This window comes from Varanus komodoensis, unplaced genomic scaffold (assembly GCF_004798865.1).
Source record: "Varanus komodoensis strain SLA01 unplaced genomic scaffold, ASM479886v1 scaffold13_1, whole genome shotgun sequence".
In the NCBI taxonomy this organism is placed as follows: Eukaryota; Metazoa; Chordata; class Lepidosauria; order Squamata; family Varanidae; genus Varanus; species Varanus komodoensis.
Window position 1 is genome coordinate 3,559,225 of NW_025335408.1, and position 20,693 is coordinate 3,579,917.

The 20,693-nt window shown below is 39.6% G+C and overlaps 1 protein-coding gene across 1 annotated transcript; it reads left to right on the forward strand.

The window, feature by feature from the left end:
• Nucleotides 1–3,939: 3,939 nt before the first annotated feature.
• On the forward strand, nt 3,940–20,424 carry SLC38A2 (solute carrier family 38 member 2). The gene is made up of 16 exons (XM_044422937.1): nt 3,940–4,293; nt 5,264–5,503; nt 5,826–5,907; nt 6,033–6,148; nt 9,844–9,917; nt 10,016–10,108; nt 10,299–10,380; nt 10,938–11,020; nt 11,552–11,610; nt 11,749–11,919; nt 12,668–12,747; nt 12,852–12,952; nt 14,054–14,178; nt 14,621–14,765; nt 14,872–14,969; nt 16,107–20,424. Exons 2-16 carry the CDS (start codon nt 5,385–5,387, stop codon nt 16,203–16,205), a joined length of 1,527 nt encoding a protein of 508 aa, XP_044278872.1. The 5' UTR covers nt 3,940–4,293; nt 5,264–5,384; the 3' UTR covers nt 16,206–20,424.
• The last annotated feature ends 269 nt before the right edge of the window (nt 20,425–20,693 follow it).

Genomic DNA, 20,693 nt, shown 5'->3' on the forward strand with positions numbered 1-20,693 from the left:
ACACTTTTTATCATGAGTTCAAAGCAAAAGGCATAGAAATTCTCATTTTTCATTTGGCAGTTTGGCATAAGACTACATCTGTACACAATTCTAATCTGTTGTGAAAGCACTTCACCATTTTCATACAGCGAGGGGAGTCAAGGGACTTCCTATGCATGAAGTCTGTGCATGTGTGATGGAGAATGAAAGAAAGCAAGAATGACAAGTAGAGAAAAATACCTAGAAAAGAGTAAGTGAAGGAAAAAATACTCCAAAAGGGGACAGTGGAGAGAAATTAGAGGAAAAGAATGCTTTACAATGGGGACTACAAAATAACTGTTAACAACAATTTTTGATAGAATTTGTAATATTTTCCGTGCTGCTTCTACGACTGTGACAGAATCAGCATTAACAACTTAAGCACTGTCTGTGTTACCTAGGTTTGACTCAGCAAAAAGTTATCTGAGAAGCTTATGCCTATCCTTGTAAGAGAACTTGAAGGTGGAATACAGTGAATCTATACTGGGCAAGGTACACAGGTTTTGTCTGCGAAGTAAGTGCAGCTCCTGGAACCATTTATTCATTAAGAGTATCATTCATTAAGAGTAACAATTTATCTCATTATCTAGTCCAGAAAAGCTACAATATGCCACAAGGTTCCTGTTGTTGCTGCCATGAACTAACAGCTCTCCCTCTAGAAACTTGTATGACCTGCGTGTGTTTATGCAGAAGGTGTGTACCCCAAGGTGAGCCAATGTAGGATGGAGCCGAAATATGATTTAACCACAATTAGCAATGATGGAAGAAAGAAAGGTCAGACTGTTTTAATCCACATGTTGGTTGTGGCAATGGTACTAGCAACAAAGAAGGAGGGACAGGAAACTGCCAGCCTCAGCTTTTTCTCAGTGGATTCTTTTTCCCAGAAAATCTCTCAGGAAGTTCTGTTGTTTAAAATATGCTTTGATTACATTGCTACATTCCTATTCATGTTGTCAATTGTATGCTGTATACATGATATGAGTTCCCAAATTTAGGGCAAGCTACACATCCAGATCAATAAATACTATTTTGGAATAATTTATTATGGCACCAGCTTTCATGTTGCCACCAGGTTCAGGACAGTTCATACTACTGATTACATCTGGGTGGAAACAAAATTAATTGTAAGCGATCCCGAGATGAGATTGGTAAAGCTTTAAATAAATAAATAAATAAATAAATAAATAAAATGGGACTGGCAACTTAGTGGTGCAATGTCAGGTGCTCTTGTTCATGGCTCCAACCGCAGTGCCCTTTCTGGAATAGGCCACTCCATTCACCAAGTCCCTGCTTTTCGGCCACCCTACCCCACTGCCACAACCAGCCAGCACTGAGCAGCCACCAAATATGTCCAATTCCCATTGGAGTGGAGGGTTACACTTTTTTCATGTTTCTGCAAATTTTGCAGTTCTTCGAAGCCTACTGATTCCTCTTTTCTTGTGTATGGATGGTGAAGGTTTTGCCTACATTAAAAATCCACACTCAGAATGAGTTGTTCAGGATCCGTGTATAGAAAAGCTTCATAGGAACTATAGAAGAGAGACATGCAAAGAACTAGCTCAGTCTTCTATGCACATATTTCTTGTTACTCAAAATGGTATTCAGCCCTTTTCTGTAAGAATAATCTCTTATTTTATAATATCTTTCTTATAATCTCTTTCCGACAGGAGACTGGGAATGAAAGCTAAATATGACAGAAGCAAACTAAACAAAAGTAAACCTTATTAACAGCGCGGGGGCCTGCATACTCCAACATAAAAAAGAAGGAAAATGCAATTTATGTCACTGCTAAATGCCTTCTGTAAAATTTGCAAAAAGTACTGCCTTTTGTCACTATTTCCCAAACATTCTGCCCTTTTCCTGGAGCTTCTGCTAATAGATAAGCTAAACCCAGATGGCAAGTAGGAAAATACAACATTATTTATTTATGGACTTATTGTTTGCTTCCTCAGCCCAAAGACCTTCTGAGTGGATATTGTTTTATTGTTTAAAAGACTAAGGTGGTCCTAACAAACAAACAAATACCCACAGAAAATCAGTGCATGCAGAATAAAATACTTTCCTCTTAGCGAATGGAAAGTTTAAAGAAATTCCTGGTTTTTCTGTACAGAAAGGCAAAGCAAACCACTGAAAACAGAATGTCTGAATTCAAAGTGAAAATGAGACTGATAAATTCTGTTATTTTGAAAATGTACTAGTTTGGAGATGAACTCTGAAGCAGATGCACAACATGATAGCTTAAAAATAAATGAGTAACTCATGTTAAGGCATAAGTCTGAACCACTATTATTATTTTTTTCTGAGATTTTCTCTCATTATCATATGATATTAACACTGCCACAAGTTTAACTGGATATTGTGACTCAGCCGGTTAAGAACACAGAATCACCCTAAGTTCTGTTGATTCCTCCACACTGAAAGCCAGTCTACCTCCGAATTCTCACTTTAGACAAAAACTGATGGTGCAAGAATACAAAAGTTGTACAGCAAATTATGTTTGTAATTCTGGAAGCTACCCAGAACTCTTCTTCAGATTGAGATTTCCCACAATGGAACTCTTCCATTCAACATCATCTTCACCCAGCTCTTCTGTCCCTAACACTGTATTTAGAATAAACATTGTAAAAAGCACTGGCTTTATCAATCCAGCATTCAAAATGTGAATACACATCAGGAGAGAGTGTGGCAGCTTAGCTACTTCACAGGTGTTGCTTATCCCTATGTCATGTGACTGATTTACATTCATGTGAAACTAGCAGCTGATGGAGCTAGAGCAACAGCAACTACATTCTCTGCAAGTTCTCTTGTGCTTCATCTCAAGATAGTTCCAGACAACAGATTCCAGGACGTTAACATAATCCCTTCCTTTCTCTCCATCCTGCCCACCTTTGTTGAACATAGAACCAGAAGAAGAATTCACGGAACTCAAGCATTCATTTAAAGCTTCATCACCTTTAGATTGGTCCCAACAAAAAGCTGGGCCTTCCTGGAGGCTTAGTCTATACTAAAATTACACAGAAATCCATGTGTACCTTCCTTTCACATTCCTTAAGGCACATATGGTTTCTAACAATGGATAAAATCCTATTTAAGCCCTACTTAGAGTTGAAAGGCATGGAACATACGTTAGTCATTTTAGCTACTTTAAGTACGGTTTATGTTGGATTTTACCCAATGTTAGCATGGCATGTTAGCACTGTGGATTTACAAGTTCTGCTATGGTCTAAAAATGAACTAAATGAAGCCCTGTTCCACAAACTGAATTTTTGTCTGCAGTATTCTGAAGAGGTTCTGAAGAATTATTTCTTATGCTGAGTCATACAGTTTGATGCACATTTCCACAAAACTTCTGCTTTCTCATTAATTCTGGGAAGCGTCTCACAATAGTCTGCCATAGGGTAGACCCACTGCAACTGAAGGACATGGATTAGTTGCAACGAACTGAAATCTCACTCGTTTCATTGGGCATACACTGAGCAGGATTAACACGTGCCACTACCCTCTGGCTGTTTCCCACGCCGATTTTCCAGAAGGGAAACTGAGGTTTGCCCAGGGGAGAATCCCAGCGGCAGGGATACAACAAAGCCCCCGCAACGCGCGGTGCTTGAGTTTCACAGCCACAGCCGTCCTGGTTTCCGCGGTATGCCATTCAAAGCTGCCAGCACGTCGAAGAGAAGCTGCGTTAGGCGCGGCGGCGCTTTCCGCCGGGCGCCTGACGGCCTTTTGTGCGGGAAGTGGGGGGGAGGGCTCTGGGGAGGGAAACAGTATCCGTGTCGCAGCCATCCGGGCAGGCGGAGCGACGAAGCGGCGTGTTGGTATACAAAGAAGCGGCTCCACGTTGCCGGTGGAAACCTCGCCCTGCCCTCCGTGACGTCGCGCATTCCGCCCTCAAAAGCGGAGGCATCGCCGGGCGCTCGCTAGACCAGACGCGCCGTTGCGCAGAGCTCCCTTGTCCTGCGCCGCACCGCCTCTTACCTCGCGCTCCTCCTGCGTGTGTCTTGTTTACCTTAATTGAACCGGAGAACCGTAAATTATTGTTTTCTAACCTCTTTTGTACAAAGGGAAAAGGAAACCCCGAGATTGTTTCTATTTTCTTTGGTTTGGTTCTTCCCACGGAGCCTTTTCCACTGCGTAACTATCCTACGGATTTTTGGAGGGGAAGGTTTCCTTGAAGACGCAAATTCGATCGTGGCGAGAAACCTCGTGATTCCCCCCAAAAAGGGAAGAAGTCTTGGCCGCGCCAGAGCATCCCGATTTTAAGCTTCGTCGCGCCAGGTAAGCAGCTCCGTTGGGATGCGCCTAGGGTTTTCGGGGCGTGGGATTTCGGGGGTGGATTTCATTCGATTTGGGCAAAGGGGGTTCTCGATGGGAGACTCCGCTTAGATGCCCGGTGAAACAAGAACGTGCTTCAATTAAAAGCACACACGCACGCTGCCGCCGGAAAACGGGCAGACGTGATGCAGTCTGGTGGCTGATTTGTATTTTTCCATTTTAAAATGCGGAGAGCCCCCCCCTCCTTTTTTTTTTTTTTTGGTTCGGGTGGGTTCAGTCAGAAGGAATGGACTGGATTGGGAAGGATGGAGTAGGCAAAGGTTTGGGAAGGATGGAGGAGGAACTCGTGGCTGAGGTACAGAATAAGAATGTGACAATCTACGGACTAGGTTGCATCACGTTCAGTTCCCGGTAAGAAGAGGTGGAAGGGGTGGAGTTGGTTCGCTTCCAACTAACAGACAATCGCGCTCGCGCGTGTGTGTGTGTGTTCGCGCCTGTGCCGTAGTCCCAGGAAAGTCCGTTTTCGTGGACCTCGCCAGTCTTCATCCCTGACTTTTCTCAATTCAAGGATTAGCCTCCCCGTGTTTTTTCAGCTCGTCTGGATGCGACCCGAAAAAGCGGGCACTGGGGCGGTGGATGTGCGCTCGAGGGATCCGTGGATGGGCAGAACACGTGTCTTCTGCGCCCCCCGGCCTTTCCCACGCAGATCTGCCTCCCCCCTCGCTGCGCCCCCCCGCCCGCCCGCCCAGCAGCGTGGGCTCTCGCGCTGCAGCTGGAGATTATCTTTGTTCTGCTCTCTTGTACTTTTCCTCCCCGGTGCCTCTCCATTCCCCCCTCCCTTCCGTGCTGGTACTTTTCCACTCTCCTGGCTGCGATGAATAAGCGATGGTGAACAGAACGGGAAGCGGCTGCTCACGTGACCCGGTTCGGGAGACTACTGCAGTATTGACGTTTTCTTTTTTTACCTTCACAGACAAGGCAAGTCCGGCAGCCAAGGACAAAAGATCAAAAGGGAGCCAGGCTGCTGCCGCTAGCCCAAATAAGCAACCTGCCTGCTTAATCTTGGTACCGAAGAAGGCATCCTGGATCCCAGCATGACCAAAGCTGAAATGGGCAAGCTCAACACGACTCCCGACGAGGACAGCAGCAGCTACAGCTCCAACAGCAACGACTTCAGCTACTCCTACCCAACCAAACCAGCTGCTATAAAGAGGTCAGCGGGGTTCCTCTGCATTGCTTTTATTTCTAGAGCATCATGGTCTTGGGTAGATGTGGACTCCAGCCTTAATTTCTGATCTTAAAAAATGCTTAAGAGTGGATAATGCCTTAATGTTTCCTTACATAATAAACGGAAAAGAAAGCACATGTTTTCCAATCTTTCTGTTTGGCTCCTAAAAGATAAACACATGTATTTGGGAATATGCAATAGCAATTAGTGTAATCTATATTCAAATTAAAACCTGTTTTCAACAGCTTCTTTTATGTGGGAAATCAATGGTGATACTTAAAGTTGCTGTTTTTCCCTGCTTTCACAGCCATTATGCAGATATGGATCCAGAAAACCAAAACTTTTTACTTGAATCCAATCCTGGGAAGAAGAAATATGAAACGGAATATGTAAGCATCTATCAGTAATCTTTTTAACATAAGCACACAAATGAAGGCAGTCTTTATGTGGATTAAGTTATTCCCAAATAACTGATCATAAGCAGTGATTAACCAACCCCACCTCTTATTCTCAGCATCCAGGTACTACTTCCTTTGGGATGTCAGTGTTTAATCTGAGCAACGCCATCGTGGGCAGTGGCATTCTAGGACTTTCCTATGCCATGGCAAATACTGGGATTGCCCTCTTTGTGTAAGTATTAGAATGCATTAAAATTGTACTATTATGTTCTTGCTGCATGTTGATTCTGAATATGTTGGCAGTATCAGATTTAAACATAATCAGGCCTAAATTGGAGCAGTTGTTTACAGAAGGAAAATTAGAGTGCAGTGGTTAGGACTTGGACAGAACAGGATGCATGCCATCTGAAAGGAAGGATCCAAGAAAAATAAAGCTTCTCTGAAACCCATAGACTTTAAAAAAGGAGACATCAGCATATGTTTACACCCACTGAAATCAATAAGCTAGCTGAAATCATATGGGACTTGAAAATGCTTAATTTTGGCTAGATCGTAATGCATTGGTATGTTTCTATGTAGTCGATGTAGCTTAAGGCAGGGGAGTCAGCATTTGTATTAACTTTATGCAATCTGGGGAAGACATCTGCAGTGGTGTAATTCTGTCTTCAGGCAATTCATGTTATTGCCATTCGGAAATTAGCCCTTCCCACACATCACCATTTTTTTCCAGCTAGTGAGAAAGAGGAGGCTTCCCCACACTCCCATGCCCTGATTCTTCGTCTCTAATGAGTGGCAACTAGGCTTGGCTGCAATTCCATAATCTGATGTGCAGCCTCCACCTTTCTGTCCCTGGCAGCAGAGAGCACTTGTCGATTTCAGTGCTTATTTTTTTAATTACTTCTTACTGCAGCATTAGTATTCACACCACTGCACCTTTTAGGCTAGTGCTTTGGGATTAGTGATGCAGAGAACACAAATGAGATTTCTAGCTGGTTCATCAGCACGAAAGGACAAGGAGACGCTTTCTTTGTATGACATATATATTCCTTTAGGGGGCAGTATACTGAGGAGTGATACCCTTGAAAAAGCAAAGCCAGGATGAGCATGGCAGTTTCTATCCCAGCGCAATCCTTTATCAGAGATGTGAAACAGTTCCAAGTGCTAAAATAGTATAGCTATTAATTGTTTCCAAACAAATACTTCAATCCAGGGAGGAAAGGTTACCAAGCTTTACAAACTTGTACACAGATTTTGTATGATTTTATGTAAAAAATTACTTGGGGACTAAAATAATATTAGGCTAAATTAAGGTCTTTTTGTGATTCCAAACCCACTTTTCTGCATTGTCAGAAATCAGTTTTATAAAACAAATTCAAGTTGATTTAATAGTGTTTTTCTTCCGCATACATAAACCAACAGTGGGAGAAACTCAAAAGCACTTATTTGGAGCAAGCTCCATGGACAGTTAAGTGTCCCATGTGAAACAAGGGTGTGTAACTCAAGGATGCATATTCTTTAGCTGGAGTTGGATTAAAATATTAACATTCAATCCCGTATGGCTGCTTGCAGCTTTCTGAGCTCCAAAGAATGAAATTTCCAGTGTAGGACACAAGAAGCATGGAGGTATAATTCATCTCCATGCTGCTCCTGTCCGCAAAAGACTTGGATGGCCAGTTTTAGCCATTTTAAGTCTTTTGTGCCAGAGAACAAAGACGAGAGGCCGAGGCACTGCCAGGCTTTTGGAAGTGGATCCTGCACTTCTAGCCACAGAAATCTCCCATGCCTCTGGCTTCAGGGTCAGTCTTCATTTCAGTGAGTCCATTATAATAGGACTCATACTGTATTTCATCCTACATTCTTTTGATGGTGGCCCGCTTGATATATTTTAAGCACACCTGTATGTTTAATGTACTTAAACTTCCCTTCTGTCTTCTCAGGTTTCCTAAAATGACTCACTGATGGTCACTCTGGGATAGCCCAACATGCAGTATGCTGGTAATGTTACTGCTGCCACCAAAACCAAATGAAGTGTGAAACACATCTGGGTGTATGGCATTTATTCAATTTTTGTTAATTCTATCAATAAGCAAATTGGTGCATATTTGAAAAAATAAGCAAAAGAATGTGCCATACATTTTTTTAAAAAAAAGAACAATAATACTTTGAATTTTTATGTGCCATTTCATGCTCCAAGAAAGTTTTGCAGTGGTTACAATGTCATCAGCATAATTCATGTTACTTGTACATTCGGGAGAAAATGCTCTTACACAAACTCCCATCTTAGGCAGCAGAGGAATTTTTATTGGTGCAAGTGGCTTGTTCACATGATCACCACAGCCTACCTCAGGCAGTAGGAGTTATTTCAGGGCTAAAGCAACATTCAGCCCTACAACAGACTCTGGGCCATCTGATGTTCAGCTCTCAGACAACCTCTTTCACTGCTGCCCAGGTCCAAACAACATGACAATCATAGCAACCCCCTGCCAGGGACTAAATATACAAAATGGCCACCAGCATGTGCCATAATCTATCTTGGATGGACTGTGGTGATTTTGTGAACTGGACCAGTGAGTTTTACACCAGACTCCTAATGCTATCTTTTTCTAAACGAAATTTTCCATGAAAAACATAATTTATCTCAAGGCAAACATTTTAAGTAGTGAAATGGACCTAGTAGACCTTACTTTTGAGTAACTGTGTCTTATGGACATGTTACTTTGTGTAATTCTACTTGAACAAAGTGAGATTTCTGAATAAAGGTACTTATGCAGTGTTAACTGACTATTTTCTTTGAAGGATTCAAAGAAGCAGGTACCTTGTTCAGAAATTTAGGTTTAATTTTTAGTTGCAGATGTTAAGCACATTAATTTAATTGAACATCCTAGTTTACTTTCCCAGGTGTCTGTTGCACATTGTAGAAAATGGTTTCATATAAGTGATTCCATAACAATTGGCATTTAAGTTCATTCAGCTATGAAGGGAAATTAAAAATACGAACAAATTGTATCTACTTAGAACAGTGTGACCTTACAGCAAGTGCTGGATTCTGTCCATTATATGGAAAGAAGTCCAAACTCTTGGATTAATTTCATTATAAGTATTTAAGATCATACATATCTCTTTTAATTAATCAAATTTATATTTACATGGATTCAAATGCCAGCATGTTTTAGATTGTCAGTACTCTTTGGTGCAATCCTAAACCAAGTTTAGACAAAGAAAAGGCACACAACTCTCAGCACATCCCAGTGTACAATTTCTAATTTTTGGAACTGTACCAATGATTAAACTTGTTTTACAGGTACCAATTTTTATGAATATTAAATTAGCAGAAGTGGAATTTTTCTTCCCTTTTCAACCTATTGATGTCTTGCAGAAATATTTGGAAAGAAATGGCAGCTAGATGTTATTTCTCTGAATAGGATAGTTTATGGACTTAATCTATTAAGGGTCTAAACTGCCTTAAATCCTGATAATACAGTATAGATGGTATATCAGTTGGGCCTTCTGTAATCCTTGCTGGAAATTTCTTCTAACCTGACCCATGATAATGATCACCACTTTGTCCATTACATTTATTTGTGCATTCGGTTTGATTATTTACTTTGAGAATGAAACAACCATGCTTAAACCACTGACAGCATAATCTTATATCAGTCTACTCAGAAGTAAATCCCATTGCATTCAGTTAGTACATAGAGGGCTGCATTGTCTTGTAACACTTACAAAGTGTATTGTAACACTTTTTAAATGCCATTGATTTCAGTGAAAGGGATAAGCACATGCTTAAATATTTCCATTGAAATACATGGAAGAAACATGAATATGTTTGCAGGATAAAGCCCCATCTGTTTGATTGTATTTTCTTACTGCACCTTATTTATATACTTCAGTAAAAGTAAAAGCTATGTTTGTGTTTGTTTTTAGAATTCTTCTACTCTTTGTGTCAATATTTTCTTTGTATTCTGTTCACCTCCTGTTGAAGACTGCCAATGAAGGAGGTAGGATAACATCTATTTGTAAATTAGAAATTCACTTTTCCCCATTCACTTTTCTGTAAATTACATATTTGGAACTGTTCTGTTTTCCATTATGATAGGTTCTCTATTATATGAACAACTGGGAATGAAGGCATTTGGCATGGCTGGAAAACTTGCAGCATCTGGATCAATTACAATGCAGAACATTGGAGGTAAGCATTTTCAGGCTCCTATCCTTTTCACTCTGCTCTAAAATAGCTTTCCCCTATATTCTGATGAAACAACTTTATCACACAGTATGTTTCCACTAGCAACCTCAAATAATGCTATGGAACACGTTTTGTGACTCTTGTGTGCCGTGTTTCCTGCTGGTAATGACCTTACAATATTACTTCTCTGCAGCTATGTCCAGTTACCTCTACATAGTGAAATACGAACTTCCATTGGTCATCAAGGCATTCCTGAACATTGAAGAGGATACCGGGTAGGTCTTAGAACTGGGACAGAAGTGCTTCAAGGCAAATACAGGAGCACCAGGGAGTGGGGATAGGTGTAGCAACAGCTGAAGAGCTACCGCAGGATGTATGAGTGATGATGGCCTTAGTCTCTGGTGAATTCAAAGAATTAATTTAAGCTGCAAGCTTGAGCATAATTACTAGGCAGTAAGTCCCACTGAACTTTGACTTGTTTCTGAGTAAACATGTTTAGGATTATGCTGCCTGTCTTCTGAAGCTGGCAACTAGAACTCAGGCTTGCTGACTTCTGTGTAACCTAATTGTGATTGCAAAGCAAGACAGCAAAGCAGAATCACTTGCACCAGAATCTCTTCCCGCGTGACAGCTATAAGCAAATAAATTGATCCAAAGGATGAACATTTAGATCCTTAGCTAGAAAAGGGAATCCGACTGCACCAACTACTTCAGAGTAGATTCAGTGCTCGATTTGTTGTTATGCTATTGCAGTAGAGTACCAGTTAGTCTATTTAAATTGCAGATGTAGTAATCATGCAATGTGTTAACTTGACCATTGTCTTTTATACAGAGAATGGTACATCAATGGTGATTATCTGGTTATACTGGTGTCCTTGGTGCTCATTTTTCCTTTGTCTCTGTTGAAAAATTTAGGTAAGTAAGTATTGATTTTTATGTAAAACTAGGATAAAATACTGTAAAATGATGTCAATGACTGTCATTTCATCCCGGCTTTCTTATGCATACAAAGCTAAATGGCTTAATGGGCTTGCTGAAAGCTCCCAATTGGCAATCTGCACATGCCCGTAGGAACACTTTACATTAATAAATGTGACACATCAAAATAGTAAGCCTGAAATTATTCTGTACACACTTAACCGGGAAGAAATCATGCTGAATTAAGTGGGGCTTACTTATGAGGAGGCATGTGTAGGATTGTTAATCGTTAATTTGTCACATGACTCAAGTTGGGCTAATAATAGAATGGAAATGAAAACCCACATGCTTGATTAAAAGCTTTGCAGTGCATGCCAGTACTGAATTAATGCATTACCAATAAAAATATAAACTCCCACAAATCTTAGTGAATTAGAAACCCACTTTTGAATTGTGCAGGATGTGGTACTGGATCTATCATCTTTCAAATCATCTGCATGGTCTAAATTAAACTTTTTTTAATTCCAGGTTATCTGGGTTACACCAGTGGAATTTCCTTGTTGTGTATGGTCTTCTTTCTTATAGTTGTAAGTATAGCCCTTTCTGTGTACTTTAAATGCTCCAGATGTCTAATTCTGGGGAGATTACAGATGATGTTTCATTAAGGCCAATCATTAGATCTTAAATCAAGTGAAAGTAAAAGGCTGTGCTGTGGTCATTTCTAGGTCATTTGCAAGAAATTTCAGCTTCCTTGCGGATTGCAACATGATTTTCTTAATGCAACTCCAAATGCTACTGTAGCGAATCTGTCAACTGCTGCACCACTTCATGGAACAGAAGTGAATATAACTAGCGATGACATGTGCACACCAAAGTATTTTATCTTCAATTCACAAGTAAGGATCAATATAAGCAAACAGGGCAAAAGAATCTGTATATTCCTATTTGAAATGAGATTGTGACTCTTCATTAACTGTTGAAAATTCTTTTAATTAGAATAGTGTATACCTGCAGTCAGTTTGATGTGTCTTTAATTGTTCTTGAGCTAAATCAAAATATGATTGCAGACTGGAGAGTGTTTTGTCTTGAGCACATAGCTGATTTTAAGAATACGGGCAAGCAAAAGCTATTTAGCAAAAGACTGCGTTTTCAAATTCCACTAGTTTGAAATACAGAGTGCAGCATGGCCTCTGAAATGCTAGAGAAGTCAGGAAGGGCATGATCCAGTCTGGGTGTCTGTAGTTCCCTGAATGGTCCTCCTGCCAAGCAAAACACTTAGATGATTCCAGCTGTACTTGTGTCATGCCTTAGAGTGAGGCAAGGGAGGAGGAAGATGGTGCCTCAAGTCTTGGTGATTCTCCTCTCCTCTCCTTATCACCCAGAATGCCTATTAAATTCTGTCTCTGAGGTCAGCCTTGGAGAAGCAGCCAATAGACTACTTTCTTTACTAGTTGGGAAGCCATGGTAAGCTTGAAATCCCAGCTGCAACCCTGTAACAATATTCTGAGAATATTTCTTAATATCCTTTTCATAAGAATAAGTGGGATAAAAAATCAGTAAATTTGAGTTGTTCAAGAAATTGATTAGCTTCTGCTATGTTGGTGTTATTAAAAATACCCATAAATGTATTTTTATGTTTTTCAGACTGTCTACGCTGTACCAATCCTAACATTTTCCTTTGTCTGTCATCCTGCTATTCTTCCTATTTATGAAGAATTAAAAGGGTAAGACTTCCATACCTTATGTAAGCCATATATTTCATAGAAAGTAAGAAAGGAACGGAAGCATGTATTTCAGAAGTAATAACACATTTATTCCTTTGAAATAGCCGAAGCCGCAGAAGAATGATGAAGGTATCCAATGTTTCATTTTTTGCCATGTTCCTCATGTATCTTCTGGCTGCTCTCTTCGGCTACCTGACATTTTATGGTAAATAGCGTCCCTTCTGTTTCTCAGTTTCTGTTTTTGTACTTAAAACATTTTATGCACAGTTTGGGCACACACAAGCCAACCAAAAGAAAGTACCCTGGCAATATTTTGATTTCAGCAGAGGAAATCTCACCAGGTGTTTAATTCTGCCCATTGAAACCAGTAGGACTTGACAGTGTGTAAGGGCCAATGTAGACATTGCCTTAAATCCATATCTAGCAGCTATATCTTTTTTTCCCATTTTTACTATGGAATATACATATAGTGGGCTGTGCCCTTTTGAATTTTGTAACTACAAATCTAATCTTCAGGTAAAAGCCAGGAGGAGCTTGTTCCCTATTCCTAACACCACTGCATCAAAATATGTCTCATAAAGTTATTGGGATATATTTCTGAGCCACTGATTCTAGAGTGTTCTGACCTGCAGTTTAAAGTATATTGGCAATATGGAGGAGCCCACTGGATTATGCTCAGGGTATAGTTCTGAGCAGAAATGTTTTGGATCATGCTGCAAGAGGAGTTAATTGTGTCATAAATATGGGTGGCAATGGAGTATAACTCTTGAGTTTCATGTTTAAAATGTGTAAATTACTACACATAAAGAAGAGGAGTAATGTTTAGCATGGGTAGGAAAGTTGTAGCGCCTGTTTTGCTGGCCTCTTTGCTTTCTGGCATCCTCCAGTAACTACCCCCTTGTACAAGCCAGAGTAAAACTATGTAACCTGTGATCCTAGTTTCATTGGATAGCTGAGAGGGTTACACGGCTTTGCAGCTTCAGCAATAAACAAAGCAACAGAGATACTGAGCTGTTACAAGTGGTAGTCTAACCTAAAGTCCCATTTTTGTGAGAACGTTAGATAAGGATTGTAAAAAAGGACTATGTATATCAAAGGCTTTTATTGGTACAGTTCAGAATCCAGAATTTGTCATTTATGACTGTTAAACAAAACTGACCATAAACTAATTCCTCTTCCTGACTCTCAGTCCTGCAATACAACATATTCACACAGTTTTAAGCCATGTATGGGGATTTTCCTCTTGTATTGATGTGTATATTAAAAGTAAAAAAAACATTTGGTTGAAATGCCATTTCCTTTGCAGGAAACGTTGAGCCAGAGTTGCTTCATACATATTCTATGGTCCTGGGAACTGACATTCTTCTCCTTATTGTGCGCCTGGCGGTCCTGATGGCAGTAACTCTTACTGTGCCAGTTGTGATCTTTCCAGTAAGTACTTGGGTCAGAGGCAGAGGAGAAATCAAATTATTTCCCTAGTTTTGATATTAGTTTAGAAATCAAGCTAATTTAGAGTGGTATTTTACCTGGTTGTATGGGACGATGTTTTTCGGTACCCTCCTGGAAAACAAACCTTCTTTGAACAACATAGAATAGGGAAGGAATGCCTTGAGCTCTGTGAACGTCTTGTAAGGACTTCACTTAGGATCCAAGTGAGATCCTTGTTCTGTGACAGGCTATGCTGAAGCAAAGGGAAGATAACAATCTGGCAGGAAACAAATCCTTATCCATAAGGGGTAGCCAATTTTAAATATTCATCCCATAAGCCTTTTTCTCTCATTTAAACAAACCATTCTGAGTGTTTTTAAGGAAGGAAATTCCTTTCTGTCCTTAAGGAAATTTTGTGAATTAATGAATGTTTTTTTTCCCCCAGATCCGAACTTCCGTCACACAGTTGTTGTGTGCAAGCAAAGAATTTAGTTGGTTGCGTCATACCATCATTACAGTCGCACTTCTGGTATTCACCAACGTTCTTGTGATCTTTGTTCCTACAATTCGAGATATATTTGGATTCATTGGTAAGGGATCTTCTGTTCTTGTTGTTGGTTTGTTTGTTGATTAAGATTTACAGAATGTCTGAATATTATTATAGAGAACTAATATTCTGATTCATGTTTAATATAGGTGCCTCTGCTGCTGCCATGCTGATCTTTATACTTCCTTCAGCTTTCTACATTAAGCTAGTGAAGAAGGAACCAATGAAATCTGTACAGAAGATTGGGGTGAGTAACAGGAAACGTATTCCTGGTTATACATGTCCACATAACTGATAGAAAACAAATATTTTGAGCTGTTGAGCTAAGAGTTATTAGCATGGTGTTAGATTGACTATTATGCTCACAGCTTGCTTAGGATAGAATTGATATGGATCTCTCCTTTGGAGCTTTCTCAGTCCCATCTTCTGTCTGTTTAGGGAGTCTGCTGGCCATGATTATTTTAGGAATTCTAATTCCTACTATTAATTTGCTCTTCAAATAATCAGGCATCTCAAACCATATTTTTCCATAAGACAGGTTCTGAGATGGTTACATCTTGAATTCTGGCAAGGGAACATTTTCTTTTACAGGAATATACCTGATTGCAATGAATTCAGTGGCTTAATCTGTTATGTGCTCAGTATCTGTTCTGCACTCGCATTGCTTTGCTTGGTTTCTTGCCATTCATGTCCCTTTCCTCAAATTCTTCTGCTGGACTTGTATAACATGGCCGCTCCAACACAGATCTGTGCTCTAGCAGTTTTATATGGCTGAACATTGCACTTCCACAGATCTTGCAGAACCGTCTCATCACAGTTGGACTTTGATCAAATATGAGTCCATCCATGGCATGTTAGCAATATTTCACCTGGAACTGTAGTAAACCTCACAGTCACTTGCTAATAAGTTTCATTCATCAAAAGAAAATTAAAGCAGAAATCTCTTGTAATATCTCTGCCTAATGTCCTGACCTTGAATATGTAACAAGGAAGCAAACACTGCTTAAAATCAGTAAATCATGTCTAAGCGATGGATTTATAACTAGGTGCCATGGATTTATAACTTTAATCGGGCATAACCCAGATCTGAAGAAACTAAAAGCATACGATAACATTCAGGTTTTGATAGTAGCATTTAGCACCGAACAGACACTTCATTATGGTTTCTATCCAAAGGCACAATTCACCCCATGTGTAAAGAAACTGCACATTAAGCTTGAGTTCTCTTTATAGTTTCATGGCTACATCTCCAACTATATGTATCAAAGGTTTGCCTTGGCAATAGGAGCTGCAGCAATGAAAATGCATAGTATGTGCTTTGTCTTAAGTCCTACTTGTTTTAAACAAAACAATTTCTCACTATTTTGGTGAACTCTCTTTTCAGGCTGCTCTTTTCCTGATCAGTGGCATCTTTGTGATGACTGGAAGCATGACGTTGATCATTCTGGACTGGACCAGCAATGCTGCTTCTAACGGTCATTAACTTTGTGTTTTTGGACCCCTGTGTTTGCCCAACCATCCCAGAAAGAACTTCTTACCCATGTTTGCAGTTCTGCTTCCTTTGAAATGCAGATTCTTTGATGCTGGTTCTTCTGATTGTAGAATAGGTGAACTTTCTTTTGTGAAAAAAAGAAACTATTCTGCACAGTGGGAATGGATGCTAACTTCGAACCACCTGAATCTTTGGCTGAGGGAAGTGACTATTTATTCCATTCCAGAGAATGGACAGCTCTCTCTGTAAAATTTTATCAAGCCATGTTTGGCTTTTGTCATTGTTACTTGGGTATTTTTATTATTTACTTGAATGTGCCTAATGGAAACAATTGATGGGAGAAATATGTTCGTTTACAGAAGGGGGCTAAGCTAACCATTGAAAGTGAGAAAGGAAAACACTATTATTTTTGTACCAAAAATTTTATGGACCTCAGAAGCACTATTTTGACTTTAAGAAAATGTTTTGTAAGTTGATCCAAATAAGGGCAGAATGTTTAATCAGTATTCAAAATTCACATGTTTTGCCTGTCCAAAGAGGCATACCCTTAAAATTATATTTTTGGCCATAAGAAATTATTTTTGGAAACCTATTATATGAAAGGTTGACCAATTGGAAAGACTAGATCTGTAACTGAATTCTCTATGTAACTTAATTATGCTAAAACAAATTAAAACCAAACAAATATTTCTGACTAACACTCCAAGTTAATATATCTAATCCAATCAACATAAATCATCATGCTCTATTTCAATTAGGCATTTGATCAAATAGCATGTTTTCAAAAAAGATTTCATACAGTCAAAACAGTTGAATTGTATGTCATGAACACAGCATCCAATTCAATTAGAGCTGTACCCTACTAAGCCCTTTAACATTAAGGAGGGATGTACAGAAGCAGCATTTAGCTAATCACTGATCTTTTAATGATGATGCAATGTTAGCATTTTTCTTCTTGAGGTACTCAATAGTGCAATTAGAGAAAACATTTCTGTCCACCCCAGTCACCCCTTTGATCCATTGTTCTTATTAATCCTTCACACAGAGCTCCCTTACTGCCATCATACGAATTACTGACAATGTTACACATTTTGGCTTTGTTTTACTTTTTGGAATGAGGTCCTATTATGGGTTGCTAACAGTTCAGTATTCACTGGCTGTACAATATTTTTCAGCATCAGGTTTTTATCCGTTTTTGGAGTTTTAATTTATTTTATGTTTCACTCTTGAACAAAAGATACTCCTAATTATGTAACAATACACCGGGTTTTGGTGTTTCTCACAAAATTTCTCTTCGTCAGGCAACTAGGATTCTTAATGCAACTCGTGTTTTTAAAACCTTGACTGACTACACTGTCATCTCATGTGTGTTCATTTTGAAATAGCTCTGTGCTGTTTAAGCCTTAAGTTTGCTTTAAGGGTGGAAAATGCAGGTTGTATACCCTTGTTATTAACAGTATGATTGCTCTCTGTATGCAAAAGGATTACTTTGTATGGGACATAAGGGACTATTCTTTTTCCTTGGCCTTTCTCCCTCTGGTGTACACAGCCAGCAAACCAGGCGTTACTAGGAATGGTGGTTTTGTATACCCCTCCTATGTCCAGCCTGCCTGTCAGAACACAGAAAGGCAGAGTGGGGACAAAGGGATGGTACACAGTTTTGCCATTCCTGGCATTGCCAGACAAGGGCATTCCATGAATTGTGCTGAGTGGGATGTAAGGCAGGAAGGGAATTGTGCCTTCATGGTGATGCATAAAATTGACTCATGGCCCATTTTGTTCCCATGCATGTTCAATGCGTTATTTTAATCCCAGGCTGAAGACATGTACCTGCATCAGAGCGCATTCAGCCTTGCTTCATATAGATGGATGCTGCCAGACAAGGCATTCTAATAACCTAGACGGGCAGAGTGTGGCACCATACAACCCCATGGACGGCTTTTAATGATGCCCGTCTGGCATAATCATTTAGAAGACCACTTTATCTAAAGAAGTAGCAGTTGAGTTGGAGGGATCAAATGATAGCATGTAATTAGCTAACCAAACAAACATTTTCATTTGATTTTAAGTCGAGGCCCATTTTCAGATTTTGGCAGATGTCTGCCATTGTGTCTAGGTTTTTATATCTGCTTATGGATTTAAAAAAAAAATGTTGGTATACTACATGGCAACTGCTAGCCACAGATTCCATTGAAGTCAGTATCAAGGGGAACCTGCCTTCCTGGAAAATGATTCTAATTTTTTGCTTGCCAGTCGTGAATGGCTTGACATTTTGAATCAGAAGTAAAGTCCAGGAAAGGGCAACATTACTTGCTAACAGCCCTGATTATCCTCATTCTCAGAGCAACCAGATAACCCAGCAACTACATTTTTACTTGAGAACTCAAATTTTGTTCTATGCTGAATGAATGCATATGAAGGATGATATCTTACAATTTCAAAAGATCACAGTTATTCAAGCCTTGATTGATAATTAGCTATATCTCAGACCCACCACTGGCTTCAATGGATTAGGGTTTTATTACACCGCTGCAACAGCTTAATGAAAAATGCATTTTCCCTCTTGTACTAGTCTAGTGGTACTCAGTTTAATGCTTTGGATATTCCTTGTTTTGTAGAACAATGCTCAAAACGGGCAGCTCTTCCTCTGTACCTGTTAATGTGTCTTCTTATATAACAGGAGGAGAAAGACTAGTATTGCCCAGAACTTTTGGTATGGGATAGGGAACAACTATAAAGCTCTTGTTCAACACTAAGGAGAAGCTATAGTCTAAAAAGATAGCTTCATTGGTTCACCCATCTTAACAACTGGAAGAGTCACAGATGAAAAAAACGTGATCGTATTTACTGTTGTGCCTCGATAAATTACACTGAATCATTGCTGGGCCAGTGATATCTGGACAGTACACTGTGAATCTCACAGCTTTCTGCCATTTGGTAACTACAACCTTCAGCTGCTTCTGCAGCTGGGTACCACTAGGGCAGCCTTCCCCAACTTGGTGCTCTCCAGATGTGTTAAGACTGCAGTTCCCTTCATTCCCAACCAGCATGGCTGATGCTGGGAATTTGAGCCCAACACCTTTGGAGAGTAGCATGCTGTGGAAGACTGCGCCTCTTTCTGGAGATTTCTAAATACCATGTGAACTAGTAGTTTCAGTATTAATTAAACCACTGTTTGTCACCTCATTTTAAAATTACTGTCTTCCATGTTGTTTCATTCATACAGTGTAACATGTTATTTATAGAAGAGTAACCTGTTGAAGTTGACACCTATTTTTCAGTATTTATGGATAGCCTCTGTATGTAAATTGTGTGTATATATTGTAAGTATATTGTATATATACTTATATCCAGTATAGGTGTATTGTATATAATATAGGTTTGGGATTTTGTGTTTCTGTATATAGGCTTTCACTATATGGCTGTTGGCTAATGCATTATGTCCATGATTCATTCATATTGTATACCCAGGAAAGGTCTATCAGATAGAAGCTTCCAGAGAAACCGTAGGGTTGCCCAGACTGAAATTCTGTGTAATCAGGTTGCACAAAGAGACACTAAAATTGGTTATCCACTAATCTAAGTGAGCCCAAGGCCACATGCTAGTCAACATCTTTTCTTCTATGAACCATACGCCCCACTCCATATCACAAACTGGTAAGAAAACATTTCTCAGTTTCAAAAGCAGTTTGGTATGTGGTGGAAAGGTAGCTGCTGATGCAGAAAAAGCTGCCTAAAGCTCTTTTGGGGTTCATAGAATTAAGTTTATAATACTTGGTAATCTAGGCAATGTGCAGAGAGACTGTAACAAGTGCAAAAGTCCATGACTGCATGGGCTTTGTTGCGTGAACCCAGTTTTCCCCCCACTCAAACAGGGGCTTAAGAATCTCTGTAGCGTGTGGAGCTTCTGACTGGGCACCTCTGTTATTACAAATGTGTACACTGCAATGAATAGTATCTTCGATCCACGACGTTCAGGTTTTCGGAGTACAATTGCCATTGATGTTTTAAGTGATTGATTTTCAAATCAATGTATCAAGCCTTCATGTACAGGCATGATTATTTGTATATATTGTATATGTATATATATAGAGAGATACACACTGTATTGTTAGATCAACAGTTGAACTGCAATTGTTGAAAAAGAGTGCTACACGGTTTCAATGAAACACTGTATGTTTTAACAAACTAAAATAAAGTTATAATCTTAGAGATTGTGCAAGTGTGGCATTTATTCGTGTATAAATAACATGGGCTGTTTTAAAAATGCAACGCCTTCCCAAGATGGCTTACAAAATATAACTAGAGCACCTTCTGATGGAATAAGACTTCCTCCATCAAAAGAAACTTGGAAAAAAGAATCTCTTCTGCCCAGTGCCAGGTTAGGCATTTCTAACCCTTCTAATATACTTTCAGAATGCCAATTAATTTGTAGAGTACACGTTACTATTTGCAATGGTGGTTTAATGAAAATATAAT

What these genes read in the sequence shown, in the direction of transcription:
- SLC38A2 (XM_044422937.1), top strand. Translation starts at nt 5,385, where the DNA reads ATGACCAAAGCTGAAATGGGCAAGCTCAACACGACTCCCGACGAGGAC. An exon ending in ATTTATGAAGAATTAAAAGG is followed by an intron (nt 12,748 to 12,851) that starts GTAAGACTTCCA and finishes CCTTTGAAATAG; the next exon opens with CCGAAGCCGCAGAAGAATGA. An exon ending in AGATATATTTGGATTCATTG is followed by an intron (nt 14,766 to 14,871) that starts GTAAGGGATCTT and finishes TGTTTAATATAG; the next exon opens with GTGCCTCTGCTGCTGCCATG.